The 18,136-nt window shown below is 41.7% G+C and overlaps 2 protein-coding genes across 3 annotated transcripts in view; one reads left to right on the top strand and one right to left on the bottom strand.

Annotated features, from left to right (window-relative positions):
- Nucleotides 1-534: 534 nt before the first annotated feature.
- On the top strand, nt 535-16,917 carry tbc1d10b (TBC1 domain family, member 10b). Of its 2 annotated transcripts, XR_013801628.1 has the most exons (11): nt 535-1,036; nt 2,035-3,177; nt 4,204-4,303; nt 4,860-4,967; nt 6,017-6,123; nt 8,459-8,573; nt 11,196-11,261; nt 11,344-11,533; nt 11,796-11,950; nt 12,452-15,899; nt 15,995-16,917. XR_013801628.1 is itself a non-coding variant. In XM_079644579.1 (10 exons), exons 2-10 carry the CDS (start codon nt 2,054-2,056, stop codon nt 13,349-13,351), a joined length of 2,865 nt encoding a protein of 954 aa, XP_079500705.1. In that variant the 5' UTR covers nt 535-1,036; nt 2,035-2,053; the 3' UTR covers nt 13,352-16,917. The 2 variants fall into 2 exon arrangements, 1 of the variants encoding a protein (XP_079500705.1); XM_079644579.1 differs by having other exon boundaries at nt 12,452-16,917.
- A 317-nt stretch (nt 16,918-17,234) lies between these two features.
- The window catches only part of mylpfa (myosin light chain, phosphorylatable, fast skeletal muscle a), a 3,794-nt gene continuing 2,892 nt past the window's right edge, over nt 17,235-18,136 (bottom strand). The window contains exons 5-6 of the mRNA XM_079645178.1: nt 17,982-18,109; nt 17,235-17,553 (exon numbers count right to left, since the gene is read on the bottom strand). Of these exons, the coding sequence (XP_079501304.1) occupies nt 17,452-17,553; nt 17,982-18,109 (230 nt within the window). The 3' untranslated portion in view covers nt 17,235-17,451. The remainder of the gene's footprint in view (nt 17,554-17,981; nt 18,110-18,136) is intronic.

Here is an 18,136-nt window from a genome sequence, read left to right as displayed (position 1 = left end):
ATACTCACAGTTAAAGTAAAAGACATGCGCAACCTGGTTTTTAATTTTTCGACAATTATTTTCCAGTGTAAGAGTTTAATAAATTAGGTAGCCTACTAACCTACGGTATTATTATTTTATAAATACATAATGAACACTTTATCCTTCAGTTTGCTATACAGATTCAAACTCACCAAATGTGGGGAAATATTGTTTTCACGTGAAGGCTCCAGGAGAGTAGGCCCACAAGTAACACAACTTTGTACTTCAGTACAATGCTGGAGCAAGTGTAGTTACATCCCACCATTAGTAGCTACTAACTGAAGTTGAAGACAGGCCTAAATGTAGTGAGTATACAAATAGCCTACAATATTTATATGTGAATGTGAACTGTAGTAGAGTTAAGTATAAAGCCACAAAATAGAAATACTCGAGTAAAGTATGTGTTGTTAAGTACAGTACTGAATGAGTGCAATAATTTACTTTCTAAACTGTTTAAAATGCATAATGCATTGTTAGTGTAATAAAACGTCTTTCTGCTGTGGAAGGGAGGCTCCGTACGTGCGTGTGCCCGACGACATTGACGAGAACACGCACGTAGCTGTCAGTAGGAAATGCAGGCTGGTGTTGGATGTAGCCCTGCCGCTGTGCTTGGATACATTTAACAAAGAAATTCACTTTTGTTTCAGAATGAACACTATAACTTAGAATGGTTATTTGAATTAAGAGAGAATGGTCGCAAAAAGAGTGCTTGTCTAACCGAGGTAACCGAAACACTCAGCTAGCTATTTATGCTAACTGAAACACTATCGGCGCTAATGCTAATAGTACATATTGCTAAGCTAAGCTAGCTGCTAACTTAGCCAGCTAGCTCGCCGATTTCAGGACGTTTGTTCTTCCAGTTCCTCGCCCCGTGCCGCGGCTCCTGCCCCTTTGGTTTTTCGTGTTTTCATTTCGCGGGGCAGGTTGCGGGACCGGAGCTGTGGCGGGGGGAACTAACGGATAGGAACCCCCTGGCTGTCCAGGCGGACGGATCACAGTGACACGCCGGTGTTGGGTGAGTTGACTAGCTGAGGTGAAGTTGACCAGGGCAGCGGGGTGGACAAGGCCGAGGACGCTGTTCGGCCAGGGCCTGGCGGGGAGGGAGGGAGTTGACTATTAGCTATTAGTAAACCACTGCTCCTGTGTGCTGAATCGGGAAGTTGAGTCGCTCCGAGGGAGGCCTCAGGGGAGGATATGACAACAAATTACCTGCTAGCATGAAACTGATATAGTGTCTGGAACTACAGACGGCAACCTGCCTCATCAGCAGAATACCGGATAACTATGGTTGTCGGAATGCTTTGTTGACAACGTTAGCTAAATGCCAGTGCACTGTTACATCGGTTGATTAAACCGTTATTTCTACAGTAATGGTTTCCTGTCGCTCTTGACTGACTAAATCAAAGTGCTTAACCGGGCTTATATGTTCTCTCTTGAAAAATAAGTTGCTTTTGTATGCTATGCTATCATTAAATGTCTGATATTCTCTTCTGTGCAGCAAAACATGAAATGTAGCAACTTGAAACATGTATTTATGGAAACCTTTTTTCAGTAACAACAAATAAATACCACATGATGTGAAGTTACATGTACATAAATTAAGGCTGAAAGTGGATTAAAAGTTATAAAGATTGTTTATGTTATATGCTGTCTCCCAAAAAATCTATTGTTTCAAATTTAAGTTATGTAGCTGCTTCTCCAATCCAATTCTCTGACTCAAATTTAAGAAGAGGAACTTTCTGCTTATGCATTACAGAAAATGGCATATCTGAAATTCATAAACATTTGGTCATCTTTTGTGATAAACTTTGAGCTTTAATGTTGCCACATTCATGAATTGTTGCTGAGAATATTTGTGTCTCTATCCACTGTAAAAAACAACAACAACATATATACATAATCAAAGCTGCGTTTATTTTATTGAACTAATGGAAATCTGTCATGACGTAACACACAGTTGTTATTTGGCAAAAAGAAAGCTAAGCTCCATCATCTTCTTTTTCGTTTGTAAAGGAGAGATCAGAGCGGAACCATGGCCGAACTCTCCACGCTATCCCCATCACCCCCCGCGTTGGGGGATCCTCATGTAGCTCCATCCATCCCTCCATCCTCATCAGCACAACATGCTATCAACCACCCTGTTCCAGAGTCTGCCATGGAGAAGCCCTCACCCATGTCGTCCCTATACAATGACAAAGCTTTGACTGGAAACACTCCTGCAGCTCAGTCAGGGGGATCACCCTTGACCCCCCACCCACCCTTGAGTCCTACAAAAATCTCTGCTGAAACCCCCCTCTCGTTATTGGTACATGAGGCTTCTCCACAGAGAGAGGAATCACCAGGGAAAGATGCAGAGACTGTACCTGATGTTATGAAGCAGGAGACAAGTGACCCACCAGCTGCAGAATGCTTGAATACTGAAACAGCGACCCCGGCACCGCCGAGCAAGCCATCATCAGCTCCGCCGAGCGAGCCATCATCAGCTCCGCCGAACGAACCATCATCAGCTCCGCCGAACGAGCCATCATCAGCTCTGCCGAACCAGCCATCATCAGCTCCGCCGAGCGAGCCATCAGCTCCAAGTGAAGGGCCACAGGCATCACCCTCTCCTGATCTTAATCCTGGTCCTAATCTCTACCCCAATGTCCATGTCACCCACAATCCAAATCCTGTCATGGATGATGGTACATTTACAGCGAGCCAACCCCAGATCGCTGCAGCTTCCAATGCCACGCCTGCTGCTGCAGCATCCATCGACAGCACGGCAGCCGTAGAGGAGAAACCTCAGCCACTTCAACAAGAACAAATCCCTCAAAGTCTGCCTCCTCCTCCTCCTCTCTCCCCAAAGCCTGCAACTCCCAATGAAGCAACTAAAGCAGAACTGCCAAGCACCCCCACCAGAGCCGAACCCCCCAGCCCTAGTGTCCCACTGATACTGGAGCCAGATTCTCCCTTCCCCCTGCCCAAGCCCCGGCCGGCCCCTGACACCCTGAGCTACCTGGAGTCAGCCAGCATCATGTCAGGGACGTTGGAGTCTCTATCTGGACTGGGAGAGGACGGCAGCTCTGTGGGCTCAGACTCTGAGGTCAACGGCATGTCTGTCAGACGCACTGATAAATATGGATTCCTAGGTGGAAATCAGTACAGTGAAAGCGGGTAAGCATTAAACTCCTGTCTATATGCAAAGTATTGATCACAGATAGGTCTGAGATATTTAGAAATAAAGATGGCTGAGTGGAAAGAGAGACACCTCTCTTCTTTTAACTTTATCAATTATATTAAATAATCAAGTATTTAATACATTATTCCATCAATGAATCAAGTAAACTGATAAGAAATACAAATGTTTTTAGAAAGACATATAACAAAGAAAAACAAATATAATATTTACACAAAATGTCTCGTCTTATGGGCTTCACCTAGGAAAGCAATCATTTTAACAGATTCAACTGTGATGATGCCTTCGAATTCCGAGTTGATAATTATTAATTAAATCATGAAACAATAGTCAAGACTTTTGCTTCGTTTCTTGAGGAATTGTTTTAGCCATGATGCAGAAAGTTCACTTTTTGCAATGCAAGATATTATTCGATTATGACCGAATAATTGCTTTGCACAGATCAATTCAAATCCTGCCTATCTTCCTTTCAATCTGTCACTTTGCCGAACATCTAAACTGCCCTCCATCTGCCCCAAAGAGATTTCCTCTCTTCTCTGCCCCGTTCCTGTCTTCCTCTCCTTCTCTGCTGCTCTAAACATATCTGTCCGTCCTTTATCTCTCATTGGCCTGACTCAGATAATGCTGAGAGCATTTCAGTGATTCAATATGTACTGACTGTGTGTCTCCATGGTGTCGCGTCTCACGCCCATCTGCTCTCTTCCTCTTTTCGGTCCCATTTGCTTCTACTTTTTCTCTCAAGCTAATTGCTCTTCCGCTGTTGAATAATTGAAAATATATTGATTCACCATCAGTAGTGGCAGTGCATTCTGTACAATGTAAAGGATGTTCTATATCTGAGCTATTTAGCTGAATGTTGTACAGATGTATGTAAAAGAGAGATTGTGCTATTTTGAATGTGTCATTAGATCAAAGTTAATGATTCAGAGTGCAATATTTAGGAGTGTGGAAGTGTCCTAATTCTGTCAATAATGAGGTCATTTTTGTATTACTCACTATTCTAGTGAAAAGGATGTTCGCGTTGAAGTTGCCAGACAGCGGGAAGTAAAATGGCTGGATATGTTTTACCACTGGGATAAATGGGTCAAACATCGCTTCCAAAAGGTACGCATGTCAGCCTTGTAGCGCTGTAACGAAATACTTTAAAGCTTTGTTCGTAACGGTGACATTTAGATTATCAATCGACATTGAAATGATGTGCACCCTGTTTTTTTTCGTGTTTTTTTTTCATGTCTGTTCTTTCATTTAAAACCTGGTATTTCCTGAAGTTGCAGGAAAAGATTAGGTTACACTGACACTATAATGTTTAACACTATTTGTAGAATAAGATTTCAGTGGGAAGGCTGTTTCTGACTTGTGCGATCCAGACATTTACTAAGGGTCCAAAAGTCCAATTGAACTGAATGCAAATAGATGGATACTTATATTTTCCCAAATTCACGTTCTGCTTGAATCTTTTTTTTGTTGGCATTAAGCCCTTCAAATTGAGGATTTTATTTTTTCTTTAGTTCAATAACATCAAGACGTTGACAGACATTTTAAGTTTCATTTGAAAACATTCGGTACAACCCTCGTCTTAGGATATGTTTTTATACATAATTGGTTTGGTTATACATAACATAATGTCACAGCTGATACAGTGTCTTTGTGTGTGTTAAAGGTGAAGCTGCGCTGCAGGAAGGGGATTCCCTCTTCTCTCAGATCCAAAGCCTGGCAGCTTCTGTCCAACAGCCAAGAGCTCCTGGATGCCAACCCTGGGAAATTTGAGGTATCTGTGACCATGTTGTTGTCATTTTAACTTTTACATTCAACACAGAGGATAAAGGATAAAACAAAATACATGAACTCTAAGATGCTCTCATATATTCACTCAGTCGTCGGTACAGTTCATAGATGAAATTCAACTGCCATTGAAAGCATACAGACATTTTTGCAACGTTTCTTGCATGGAAAATAAAAATGTAATCGGTACATTCAAACAAAACATTGACTTTATAACATTTAATTTATACCATATTTTTGTTAAACCTTGTTTTTAAGGTTTCTCTATGGTTTGCTTTGGATTTGCATGTGTTACAAATTGCAAACTTTATGTCTTGATCACTCACACTACAACTCGTCCACATAGACCTGCATGCTGTTTACAGTCTGTGCCGCTGTGTTGGCATTGTAAATCCATCATGCATTTGGTAATGTTCCTCCTTTTTAAGCCTCTCATAGATCTGAAAATGCTTTAGTAGCAAGTCAGCCACACATGGAAATATGAACCTATATTTGAATCCCTTGTTTCTCAAATCAACTCAGTTATTTGTGTTATTTTATTTTCATCCTGGTTTAGAAGATAAAGTCTCAAAGTGGGGAGCTGAGTAGGCCAATGTGAGCTTCAGGGGTGCTAAAGGGGCGCAGGCGCAGACCTGGTGAACTGTAAGCCTCTTATCAGGAGCGGTAATCCTGCCTGCCTTTGGTCCACGTTGGTTGGTGTGTGTGGTTGGGGTGGGGGGTTTGAAGCAGTCTGTTTGTTTTGCCTGTAAAATACTCTTAAACGTGGTCTCATACATGGTTTTGCAGTCTTATCCAATTGGATGGGCAATCTGAAAACAGACTCCATGAGTAAAGGAGATTGTTTTGGTTTTCATTTCATTTCAAACCTTTATTTAGACAGATTAGTCCCTTGAGATCATCGATCTCATTTACAAGGGAGACCTGCATCATTTAGTTCCACATGAAACATAAAAACAACATACAAACAACAGAGGATATCATATTTACATATTCAACATTTACAAAATCTTGTATTGAATGTTTTTGTAATTGCAGGAGCTGGAGAGAGAGCCAGGAGAAGCTAAATGGCTGGACATCATAGAGAAGGATCTCCACAGACAGTTTCCCTTCCACGAGATGTTTGCTGCTCGTGGTGGACACGGGTAAAAAAACATACAGTCTGTTTTACATCACAGTAAACATGAATGATTGACAAAGTAAAATGTACACACTAATCATAAACTTCAAAGTAAAATGTAGCCATTAGCAGACTTAGGCCCAATCCCAAACCACGCCCTACACCCTAACCCCTACACACTCCCCCTCCGTGACGAAGTAAACTCCGTGGAGTGACACTCGCAGCTCAACGAGGCTCCCTCCTGTCAGATGGAGGGAGTAAATACAGCAGCAAGCTTTGGGACGGCCTCCCCTCTCTCCGTCAGAAACAGGAAACGCCGTAACAGTATGTAACAACGGTTTCAAATCAGCATCTCTTAGACAAAACATTAAAATGAATAACTCAAATAAAACTCCAAACATCTTTAATTGTGCTTTTTTTGTAAAGCTCTTTTAGTTTTAAACCTGATGTTTATAAGCTTCTTATTTTTTGCAACAATCTGTAAATATACACAACTTTATAATAAAATGCACACATTTACCTTTTTCTAGACTAAACACAGGTATGATCCTAAGTTAAAAACATATGAGGCTATCATGAGGTTCTTAACATCGCAGTTTATCAGTGGATGTTTGCTGGAACTACTTGTTAACAGCTTGTTTCCTGACGGACACACACAGCGTGACTCCAGTCAGGTAGAGACCGGTCTCAAGTCAGCACCGCTGCAGACTCGCTATTTGAGGGCTTGATAGCCCACTCCCCCTCCACACCGCTCCACACTCGTTGGTTTGGAACAGCCCTTAATGTGGCGGACCCTCCGTGCGAACGCACAAACGGAGGGGTAGGGGTAGGGTGTAGGGGTAGGGGTAGGGTGTAGGTGTAGGGGTAGGTTGTAGGTTGTAGGGCATGGTTTGGGATTGGGCCTGAAGGTACACTGTTTTAACAGTGCGCATGTACTACCAGTGACGTGCGGTGAGGTTCATGGCTGGTGAGACACTGACTCTTTCAGAGTCAGCTTTACAAATATTATATTTTCACCTTAATTGAAATATTCTTTTATTTTCAAAAGCTTTTTTAGTCTGATGTTTCGATTCATTTTAAACAGACCGTTCAACAAAAGGATACCCAAAATCTAAATATTGGATTGTTCTCTCTTAGTAAGATCCCATTTTCATTACAATTGTGGTCTTACCTTGACTTGAAGAGGAAGTGTATCCTTCTGGACAACAATCTCTATTACTTTTTTGTAAAGGTCCTCCTTATCTTCCTCTAGTTTCAAAAGTCTAGCTTGTTGTTTGCTTCTACCGTCTCTGCGTAGAATAACAGTAGCAACAAGAACCTGTGGGCTCACGTGCGGGCTTCAGTGCGGCAGAGGTTATGGCTGCCTCCCCTGGTGCTTTCTCATTGCCGTTGTATGATGAGACCAGCGAGCCTAAATATCATATAAACGTGAAATAAGTTCTTTAGAGACTATGGATGGCGAGGACAAATGTAATAAAGGGATCTACAAACATTACATTTGTGACCTACAGTGAGATGGTAACAGGCATGCGCCTAGTGCCCGCTTTCCAGCCAGTTTCTGTAGGGTTTATTTGAGGCAGAGCTCGTCCCTGCCTCACTTCTCATCGCTCCCATGTAGTTGTAGCGGAGCTCTGCAAATGTGCAGATTTTGACTATAAAAAGTGATTGGAATGATACAGAAATCACATTTACAACACAGATCAGTGGAGACATTTTATTAATATTATTTAGTTTTTTTTCCATTACATTGGAGTGTGACGGGTGAAGCTCTGCCTCCCCTGACTGCACGTCGCTGTGTACTACGTAGGTCTCCCTTTTTATAAATCACAATCAACTAAAAATGTGCTGCACCCATTGCGAACTCCATGTAATGCCCATGGTTCCCTATAAATATTCTTCGTTATAATAATCAGGATTTGATTTGTATAGGACCATTCAAGACACAGGCTTTTAAAGTGCTTTAGATCAAAACAAAATGCATTTTAAACATTGAGAACGGAGTCAGTCTAATAGTAAGTCTATCCCTCTGTTCTCCTTGTTATTATATAATACGTTTCATGACATGATCTATTATCTTTGTGGTCTCTCAGGAAGGATCAATCAATCAGACAAACACTTGCAAGAATGCCTTTTTTATCTGTATTTGCAAATAAACTCTTTGTGTATGAAAAGTGACATGTAACAGCACATTATCCCTTCAAGTTTGTTCTTTTATACATTGCAAACTTTGCTTTAGAAAGTAGGGTATGTCTTTCGGGCATACTCAATTTAAAAAAAAGAAATAAAAAAATTTAAAAAAGGCACCTACAGTATTTTTGCTGGATTTGGCCAATGGGTAACTCTGTTGTCTGACTATGCAGGCAACAAGATCTGTACCGGATCCTGAAGGCGTACACCATCTACCGACCTGAGGAGGGCTACTGCCAGGCTCAGGCTCCAGTGGCTGCCGTGCTGCTCATGCATATGCCTGCTGAGGTAAGGGGCTGCTGAGTCAGGGGGGTGCACAGTGTCTTTAGGTGGGGAAGAAGAAGAGTGACTATGTTTCCATGCACATTCATATTCCACTCAAATGTTGTGCATGTTAATATAGTCAGGTTGAATTCTGTAACGATGACTGAACTGTCGGATTGAGATTACTTAACACAAAAGGAAGCCATGACACATTTGAACACACTCATAACAACTTGAAACACAATTTGAAGCTGCATTTTAAAAGGAGCACCAGATACTCAATAGTGAGGACAAAAGCAAGCCTACATAAATAGATGTAAAATGCTGATGTAGCTGTCCTTGCTGAGAACGATCATTTAATGACAACAGGACGAATGCTTTAGTTGCATAAAGGTTTTCTATGTTTTTTCTTTAGATGACATCATGGTAGGTTTTTGTTAAGATGTAAACTCTTTCTGTTTTCCTCACTGTGTATGCATAACCAAAAAAGAAGCCTTGTAAGAAAGCGAAACAAAGAACTAGTTAAAATAGTAGCAGGCTTTTAACACTGCTTCCTCTTCACTAAACAGACTGCATACATGAAGAGTATGATTCAGACCGGACTCGAGTTACAGTGGCTTTGCTTGGCCGGCCTTTTTACAGCAAGGTGACCATACACGTCATTATTCTGACGGTTTGAAATGTGACTTAATTCAGTCCCTTATATAAATGGGGTATGAGTCGATGGGTGTCAGTGTGAGGGGGTTTTGTTCTTATCTAGTGATAATCGACTAACAGTGTGTGTTATTTTCAAACGACTCTGTGACCATTGCTATAGTTAATGCCTGATAGCAGCAAACACAGTGTGACTGTAGCTACTCAAAGTGTTATCACACTTTCTATTCAACAGAAGGATGGAAAGGCTCTATATTTAACCTTCAGTTTGGCAAATAAAATAAGTATTTGGTCAAAAACAAAAGTTCATCTCAATACTTTGTTATATACCCTTTGTTGGCAATGACAGAGGTCAAACGTTTTCTGTAAGTCTTCACAAGGCTTTCACACACTGTTGCTGGTATTTCGGTGTTTTGGGGGCTGTCGCTGGGCAACACGGACTTTCAACCCCCTCCATAGATTTTCTATGGGGTTGAGATCTGGAGATTTGCTAGGCCACTCCAGGACCTTGAAATGCTTATTACGAAGCCACTCCTTCGTTGCCCGGGCGCTGTGTTTGGGATCATTGTCATGCTGAAAGACCCAGCCACGTTTGATCTTCAATGCCCTTGCTGATGGAAGGAGGTTGTCACTCAAAATCTCACGATACATGGCCCCATTCATTCTTTCCTTTACACGGATCAGTCGTCCTGGTCCCTTTGCAGAAAAACAGCCCCAAAGCATGATGTTTCCACCCCCATGTTTCACAGTAGGTATGGTGTTCTTTGGATGCAACTCAGCATTCTTTCTCCTCCAAACACGTCTAGTTGATTTTTTACCAAAAAGTTCTATTTTGGTTTCATCCGACCATATGACATTCTCCCAATCCTCTTCTGGATCATCTAAATGCTCTCTAGCAAACTTCAGACGGACCTGGACATGTACTGGCTTAAGCAGGGGGACACGTCTGGCACTGCAGGATTTGAGTCCCTGGCGGCGTAGTGTGTTACTGATGGTAGCCTTTGTTACTTTGGTCCCAGCTCTCTGCAGGTCATTGACTAGGTCCCCCCGTGTGGTTCTGGGATTTTTGCTCACCGTTCTTGTGATCATTTTGACCCCACGGGGTGAGATCTTGCGTGGAGCCCCAGATCGAGGGAGATTATCAGTGGTCTTGTATGTCTTCCATTTTCTAATAATTGCTGCCACAGTTGATTTCTTCACACCAAGCTGCTTACCTATTGCAGATTCAGTCTTCCCAGCCTGGTGCAGGTCTACAATTTTGTTTCTGGTGTCCTTTGACAGCTCTTTGGTCTTGGCCATAGTGGAGTTTGGAGTGTGACTGTTTGAGGTTGTTGACAGGTGTCTTTTATACTGATAACGAGTTGAAACAAGTGCCATTAATACAGTTAACAAGTGGAGGACAGAGGAGGCTCTTAAAGAAGAAGTTACAGGTCTGTGAGAGCCAAAAATCTTGTTTGTTTGTAGGTGACCAAATACTTATTTTCCACCATAATTTGCAAATAAATTCTTTAAAAATCAGACAATGTAATTTTCTGGATTTTTTTTCTTCTCATTTTTCTCTCTCATAGTTGAGGTATACCTAGGATGACAATTACAGGCCTCTCTCATCTTTTTAAGTGGGAGAACTTGCACAATTGGTGGCCGACTAAATACTTTTTTGCCCCACTGTATATGGTGATGTTTTTTGCTATAACTCAAAAATGAAGATGCTTATTATGACAATCTAACACACAGGTCAAACGATGAAGTGACTATATTATATTTTCGACCCAGAAGGTTAACTTCACTGTTCCAGCTGATATTGAGCTTCAGGTCATTGCACCATGTGATTCAAGCTCTCTATCTGCCATCTGTACTCCTCTGTAAAAAGTTGTTAACGCAGCATGTTTCTCAATGTAAATGTAAATATAGTGATGACTACCTTTTCACCCAAAACATTTGTATACCTATTTATGAATAATGAACTACTTTTACTTTTGTTTCTGTTCACAGCAAGCTTTTTGGTGCCTGGTCCAGATATGTGAGAAGTACCTCCCTGGCTACTACAGCGCTGGACTGGTGAGAGATGATCTGAACCCTCTGTCAGCACTTTTTGTCATCTCTCTCAGCTTTACTGACTCATCACCTTCTGTGTTTTTAGGAAGCGATTCAGCTGGATGGTGAGATCTTCTTCTCCCTGTTGAGACGTACGTGTCCGATGGCGTACCGTCATCTCAAGAAGTTCAAGATCGACCCGATTCTCTACATGACTGAGTGGTTCATGTGCATCTTCTCCCGCACCTTACCATGGGCCAGTGTACTGCGTGTGTGGGATATGTTCTTCTGTGAAGGTACTATTCATATCCATACAGACTGTAGGCTAGAACTTATGCTACTTCCTGTCTTAGTTTACGTTGTTACATTTGAGTAATATAATCAAATGGCTATACATTGATTACAACACTGCTATCAAGCTGCAAAAGGTTTTTAGAGTGCATTTGTTTTTTATGTGAAATGTAAATAAATAGAAACCCTGCTTGTGTAACTCGGCTTCTTTCACTGCATTTTTGCTCTGTAGTTTGGCCAAATCCTGACATACATCTCTGTTTGTAGGGGTGAAGATAGTGTTTCGTGTGGGCTTGGTTCTGCTGAAACAGATGCTGGGCTCTGTGGATAAACTTCGAGAAGTACAGGGCATGTATGAAACGATGGAGCGTCTCAGAAACATCGCACCTGACGCCATCAGAGAGGAGATATTGGTACAGGAGGTGGGTCTCTTTCTCTCAGCCTCACAGACTATGAAGAGAAACGGGCGTCTGTTTTTACTCAGAAACACGAGTTGTGAGTCACTATGTCCTGTAGTACCCAGTCCAGTATTTATATCTTCCCCCGTCTGTCTCGTCCAAGGTTAAAATAGCTTTTACATTTTATTTTGGTTTAGTTTCATTTGGTTTTCAGCATCTAGTTTTAGTTTAGTTTCCCCTTTTTAGGAATGTTACATTTGAGTTGTTATGTATTTAGTTTGTTTTTGTTAAAGCCAGGTATGATCTCTTAGTATGTAGCTTTATATACATATATATTTCTACAACTGTAGATGTCAGGTTATTTTAATAAGAGTATATTTAGTTTTAAACCTGGCTATATTTTCTTCTTTTTTAAATTAATTTTATTTAGTTTTAGGTTACTATCAATATTTTCACTGCTTATTTCTGTTTTAGATTCAGATTTATTTACAGTAACCTTGGTCTCTTCTTGTCTGTTCTAACCAGATTATAATCCTCCCGGTGACGGAGTCGCTCATAGAGAGGGAGAGCAACATCCAGGTGAGGAAGTGGAGGGAGTCGAGGGGGGAGCTGACCCACCAGCCGGCCCGCCGCCTCCACGGTACGAGAGCCCTCTACGAGCACAAACGCCGCGCCGCCTCCATTAGCTCGGGGGGCAGCTTCTCTTTCCTGGGGAGCCAGATCCCCCCCCCGGGCCCCCTCAGGGCCTCCTCCAGCCTCCTCTCTCTCCCGGGCTTCCGCAGGTCCAAGGCTCCTTTTCACTCCCAAGCCAAGAAGGGCTCCTTCTCGGGGCCGTCGGGAGTGGACTCTCGACCTGTAGTAACATCGAGCCCTGAGCGAGGCCCCAGCCACAAACCACCTATTCCTCCAGGGGCCGTTCAGAGGGCTCCGGCACCCCAAGTCCGGAGCCCCTTAGTGAGGGGGGCAGAAGGCTCATCACAGGCCCCAGAAGACCCCCCAGCACACGAGCAGCCTGTTGCTTCAGCCCCGACACAAAGCACAGCACCACCCCCCAACACTCTATCCCCCGCCCCTAAGATCGTCTCTGAGCAAATCACTCCTACTCTCCCCTCTCCCACTGCTAACAACTCCACTCTGACGCTCATTCAAGACTCAAACAAGGAGGCGTCGCCAGCATCTGATGCCACGACTGGAGAGGAAGAGGTCAAGAAGAAGAGGAAGAGCAAAGATGACAAGAAGAAGGAAAAAGAAGACGACAAGAAAAAAATGAAGGAAAGGAAGGAAAAGGAAAAGGCTGACAAAGAGAGGTTGAGGAAGGAGAAAGAGAGGCTAGAAAAAGAGAAGAAGAAAGGGGGGAAGAAAAAAGACAAAGGGGGAGGAGAGGCTGAGGACAGAAATGGAGGCGCAGCAGCAAGAGAGGCCTAGTTTTCCGCCCCGTCATTCTTGGATAATGAAAAGAGACGCTAAACAAATAAACAGGTCGGATGAACAAAGACCCCCGGAAACAGAAAGAGTGATTCATACAAAAAAAAAATGGGATGTCTTCCTGTTAAACGCATCATTTCAAAGACTTCATGTAGTCCCAGGACTGTGGCGGGAAAACTGGATCATGGTTTTAAAAGCACCTCAGGGGTTTCTGGACCCTCGCTCAATGCTTCTCTTGTTTCACCAAGTTTTAGTACGAGGGGACACATTTCCTTTTTCAACTGGAGCATGGACTGAAACCCAGATAAGTCTTTTATCTCTTTGAGTTTTGTATTCTTTGTCGTTTTTATTCTTTTAGTCAGATAGGTGGCAGTGGTTGGATAAAAATGGACTCGATGGATTGTTGAAGGATTGCAGAAATGGTTTTGGTGCCATAGAGTATGTAAATAATAAGTCTACCTACAGTACATAGGATCCTGTTAGCAGCCCACATGCCCCCCATGTCTCACCTGTAGACAGTTATCTGGATGTGACAAAAAGAAAACCATTGGTCACAAACCGGCACTGAAGGCAGAAATGCTCGTAATGTTGTTGAGGATGTATTTATTGTCATGTTAAATGGTGTGTGTGTGTGTGTGTGTGTGTGTGTGTGTGTGTGTGTGTGTGTGTGTGTGTGTGTGTGTGTGTGTGTGTGTGTGTGTGTGTGTGTGTGTGTGTGTGTGTGTGTGTGTGTGTGTGTGTGTGTGTGTGTGTGTGTGTGTGTGTGTGTGTGTGTGTGTGTGTGTGTGTGTGTGTGTGTGTGTGTGTGTGTGTGTGTGTGTGTGTGTGTGTGTGTGTGTGTGTGTGTGTGTGTGGTGAGATGTGTTACTGTTCTGTGTGTGGCTTCCCGGTTTTCAATCTCTCTCTAGCTGCTTCTTTTCTCTGAAGACCACTCATTCCTGATTGGTCCCCCCCCAAATTCTTCTTACAGTAGAAGGAGGAAATGGAGAGAAAGAAGAGGGAGAAATTAAGAATACAACCAAACACCTTGACATGGTGTTTTTTAGTGATTTGTGTGTGTTTTGTCTCTGACAAAAGTACACATAGGGAGCATTTCATTTCTTTTATTTCAATAACATTTTCTTGTGTTCTAGGTAGTTTTCTGCAAAAAAGCGGGGCGCAACTTTATTGATAAACTGGTTGCGTGACAACATTCAATACCCAGCAGCGACCATGCACGAGTCCTGCAGAGTACATGTCCATCAAAATTAGTATTATCTCTATTGACGAACAAAGTCCTACATATTTCATCTAGCCAAATGTCAGCATGGGTGGGAACTTAAGTTCACTAACCCATTAGAATGTGATTTCAAGTATCTTAAAGAATGAAGGAGATTTTTGCACTTGTGATTTTGTCACAAAGTACCACTGAAGTCGACCACTCCGTTAGTAGAAGTCTCCGGGGCGGTTTCAGAGTTAGAAACTGCGCCTCGATATAGGAAGCCACTGGACTGGAGGTGCCAGGTGTGCCAATGTAGCATGAACCTCTGACCTTTGACCTTCGGGCTCTTATGTATTTATGTACAAAGTGGTTAATTTAATCAAATAGTATATTATGAATTATTATTATTATTATTTTTGATCTGACTATTTTTCTATGTGAGTAAGAAACACCTGGTTGACTGGAAAGATGCCCGACTACACTTCTATTTGCAGGGGATCATTTAAGTGTTTGATTATTTTGATTTCCCTTTTTTTGCACGCTAAGTCCTCTGCTTTCATACAACAAACTCGATGCATGTCTTTGCGATTATTTAAGTTTACCGTCACTTGGTTTGGTCAACTGAAGGTTCACGAGTCTCCTGTTTACTGAAGTGTAGTATTAAAAAGACTTGAGTGGAAAATGGGCCTCAGACTGAACAAACGGTAAGAGGAGCTATTCACGCAGATTCTTTGGGAGTTGAAGGTCTTAATCGTACTGTATAATTTACTAAGAGGTGATGTATGAGCTTTGAATAGTTATTTAATTGGAGATCTTAAGTGTGTCTTTCTCACCAAATTGTGTTGTAACATTCATGATAACTTATGGGCTAACTCCCTAACCTATTTACACTCAGTGTTCTGTGCTGTAACATATTTATGCATACATTAAACTGCACTGACCCCTATCAGTATACGGTGAATAGTGTCAGGTAGTGAGTGTAAAAACCATTTGATGGCAAAAAACGTTGATGCTCTTTAACTGTACTGTTTTTGTAGTTAAGGATTAGAGGGACCTTTGTGTAATTGTAGCCAACTTGTCCTGCATATTCATTGTTTTTCACTTATTTCAGGTCTTCACATGGCTGTCATTGAAATATATAATTAGAACACACTCCCCCTCTTATGTTTTGATGCCAGTGCATTTATAGATTAGTGTAGTGTTAGTGAGGATAACCTGAACACATCTATGCAAACCACGCTCCGTCATGAGGCTGATGGTGTGTGTGTGTGTGTGACAGCAGCACTGACTTCGCCTCTGATCCGGATGATCAGTTTGGTGCCATGGGGAAACATGAATTATGTCTCGGTAGGTATTTCTGAGCACATTTTCATGCTCATGGACTTCAATATTTTCTGAGCAATACGTCATCGCAGCTCATGTTTTGATGAAAACTGTTTCAGAGGGCTCGAGATGCCGTGATGATCCAGTGAATCGCTAACTCGTGGAAATCAGCACTTAGCGCTGCAATATGAATGACGAACCAAGAAATACATTTCTATCAGGTCCTCATACATTTCTGCTTTGATCATGAAATCGTCATTCTTGATTGTTGATTAGGAATGACGACCCAAACTGATGAAAATATTTTAAGAAAGCGTTACAGCAGTTTTTTCTCCCCATGCCGTTCTGTCTTTTGTGTTTTTAAGTTTACATGGTCACTCTGTGGCGGAAGTGAAATAAAATCATTGCTAATTGAATTCATTCCTTCAGATCTACAACTGATGTATTTAATTGATGATGATAATGACATTTGTGATGAGTAATAAACCATAATATATTAAATCATCATGGTGTTTTTGGTCTTTCTTGAAGTTTCAAATTCGGAGGATCCGTTTTAGTGATGAATTAGTAATAGTTGTGATAAATCAATAAAGCTATACTTTGATACATTTCTTTGGCTTGTGTTGTATATATCATTTATTTGTATCCAGTGCCCATCAATGGACACTGCTATAAAAGTGGTTTGGTATTGGCTATTTGCTATCAGTGCATAAAGGAACATGGTGTTGATCTGTTGGGATTAGATTGAACTTTCTACTTCTATTTATACATGCAGATGTAAAGCAAGAGAGGTCACTTTTACTCCACATTTACTGAACAGACACACTATTGTACAAAAGAATAGAGATTTTATTCACAGTTTGACCCTTTTATTCATTACAGAGGAAAGGCTAGGAAGAGGTCAGCTTATGGGGGGGAAAAAGGGGATTTAATAGTTGCGGGAAGTAGCGGAGGTAAAGTAATCGAAGACCGTTATGTTTTCTTTCAACCCTTTTCCTCCTCTACTTCAGTCTTATGTTTTTCTATTTTTTTATTTTTGTCACTTTCCAAGGAAAAAGTTGTCGTCACTTTAAGGACGCAACTTTTCCCCCTTTCTAAACTGCTTATGTTCTCCGTCTTCTCACCTTTTCCACCCTAGAGGACATCTTCAAAATTTGGAATGAGGTCCCCATATTTAGTGTGTGCCTTATCCCAGTAGTAAGCCTGTCTTCTTCACAGATACTGCAGGAAGGATAGGGACACATCTTATTACCACAAACACCTCAGAGGCAGAAGTGACGGGGCAGACAGAGATGTGGAGGTGAGAAGACAGAAGATGGTTGCAAAGAAAGATTATTGAGAAAAGCTTGTGGATGGAGATGATGTTAAAGAATAATCTTTTATTGGAAATCACCCCCTTTCCCCATAAGCAGACACAGACACCCCATGTGCATCAGCACTCTCATGTGTCAGTGTGACAAGTCTTGAGCGGCTGAGAACATGGGTTAACACAAAGGGATGGTGAGGAGGAAGAGGAGGAAAGGGAGGCAGAATAGCATAGGGATTGCTGTATTTTCTTGGGCTTCTTGCGTTCTCTTTACTCCTCCTTCTCTTCTCCGTGTGTGATGACATAGCAGATATTCTTGTAGTCTACATTGCCAGCAACATCTGGGGGGAAGGCGGACCACATGTTCTTAATCTGAGGGAGAAAATGAGGGTTGGAAAGTCAGCATGGCAAAAATATGTACTATCTTACATTTTGACATGTTTTTGGTCAATTGTTCAACCGGCACTGACTTTTAAACATAAAAGAAAAAAAGTCACACTCACAAGGAATCATACTTAAATTTTTTAGCTGAGGTGAAACTTTAGCGATTGGACTACTAATAATCTTTTGTACAAAAATCATACTTAATTTGTATAGAATCTATTTATTTTTACAATTCAAGCAACACAAGGGCCATCTGAGAGAAGTTAGATATCTCCATTGCCAATACACACAACACTTGAGAACTTGCAATAAAAGAATCAAAACTGATGACCAGTACTACAGCATAGAGGAAATGAGATGGAAAACCTAACATGATATCTATGTAATAAGATACTGTATCTGTATTGTGATTTTACCTCATCCTTGGTGAACCTGTCGCACTGGGTGGTCAGGAGCTCCTCAAGGCTGGAGTGGGAGAAACAGATTATGGGAGTCAACATTTGAATTGATCCTATTTGGACATGCATGGTGAACATTACAATTATTTACAAAAAAAATGCTCACAATTCCT

Source organism: Notothenia rossii (assembly GCF_949606895.1).
Source record: "Notothenia rossii genome assembly, chromosome: 8".
In the NCBI taxonomy this organism is placed as follows: domain Eukaryota; kingdom Metazoa; phylum Chordata; class Actinopteri; order Perciformes; family Nototheniidae; genus Notothenia; species Notothenia rossii.
Note: the sequence above shows the minus strand (reverse complement) of the source record. Positions and strands in the feature narration are given on the sequence as shown.

What these genes read in the sequence shown, in the direction of transcription:
- tbc1d10b (XM_079644579.1), top strand. Translation starts at nt 2,054, where the DNA reads ATGGCCGAACTCTCCACGCTATCCCCATCACCCCCCGCGTTGGGGGAT. An exon ending in CCAACCCTGGGAAATTTGAG is followed by an intron (nt 4,968 to 6,016) that starts GTATCTGTGACC and finishes TTGTAATTGCAG; the next exon opens with GAGCTGGAGAGAGAGCCAGG. An exon ending in TCATGCATATGCCTGCTGAG is followed by an intron (nt 8,574 to 11,195) that starts GTAAGGGGCTGC and finishes TTCTGTTCACAG; the next exon opens with CAAGCTTTTTGGTGCCTGGT.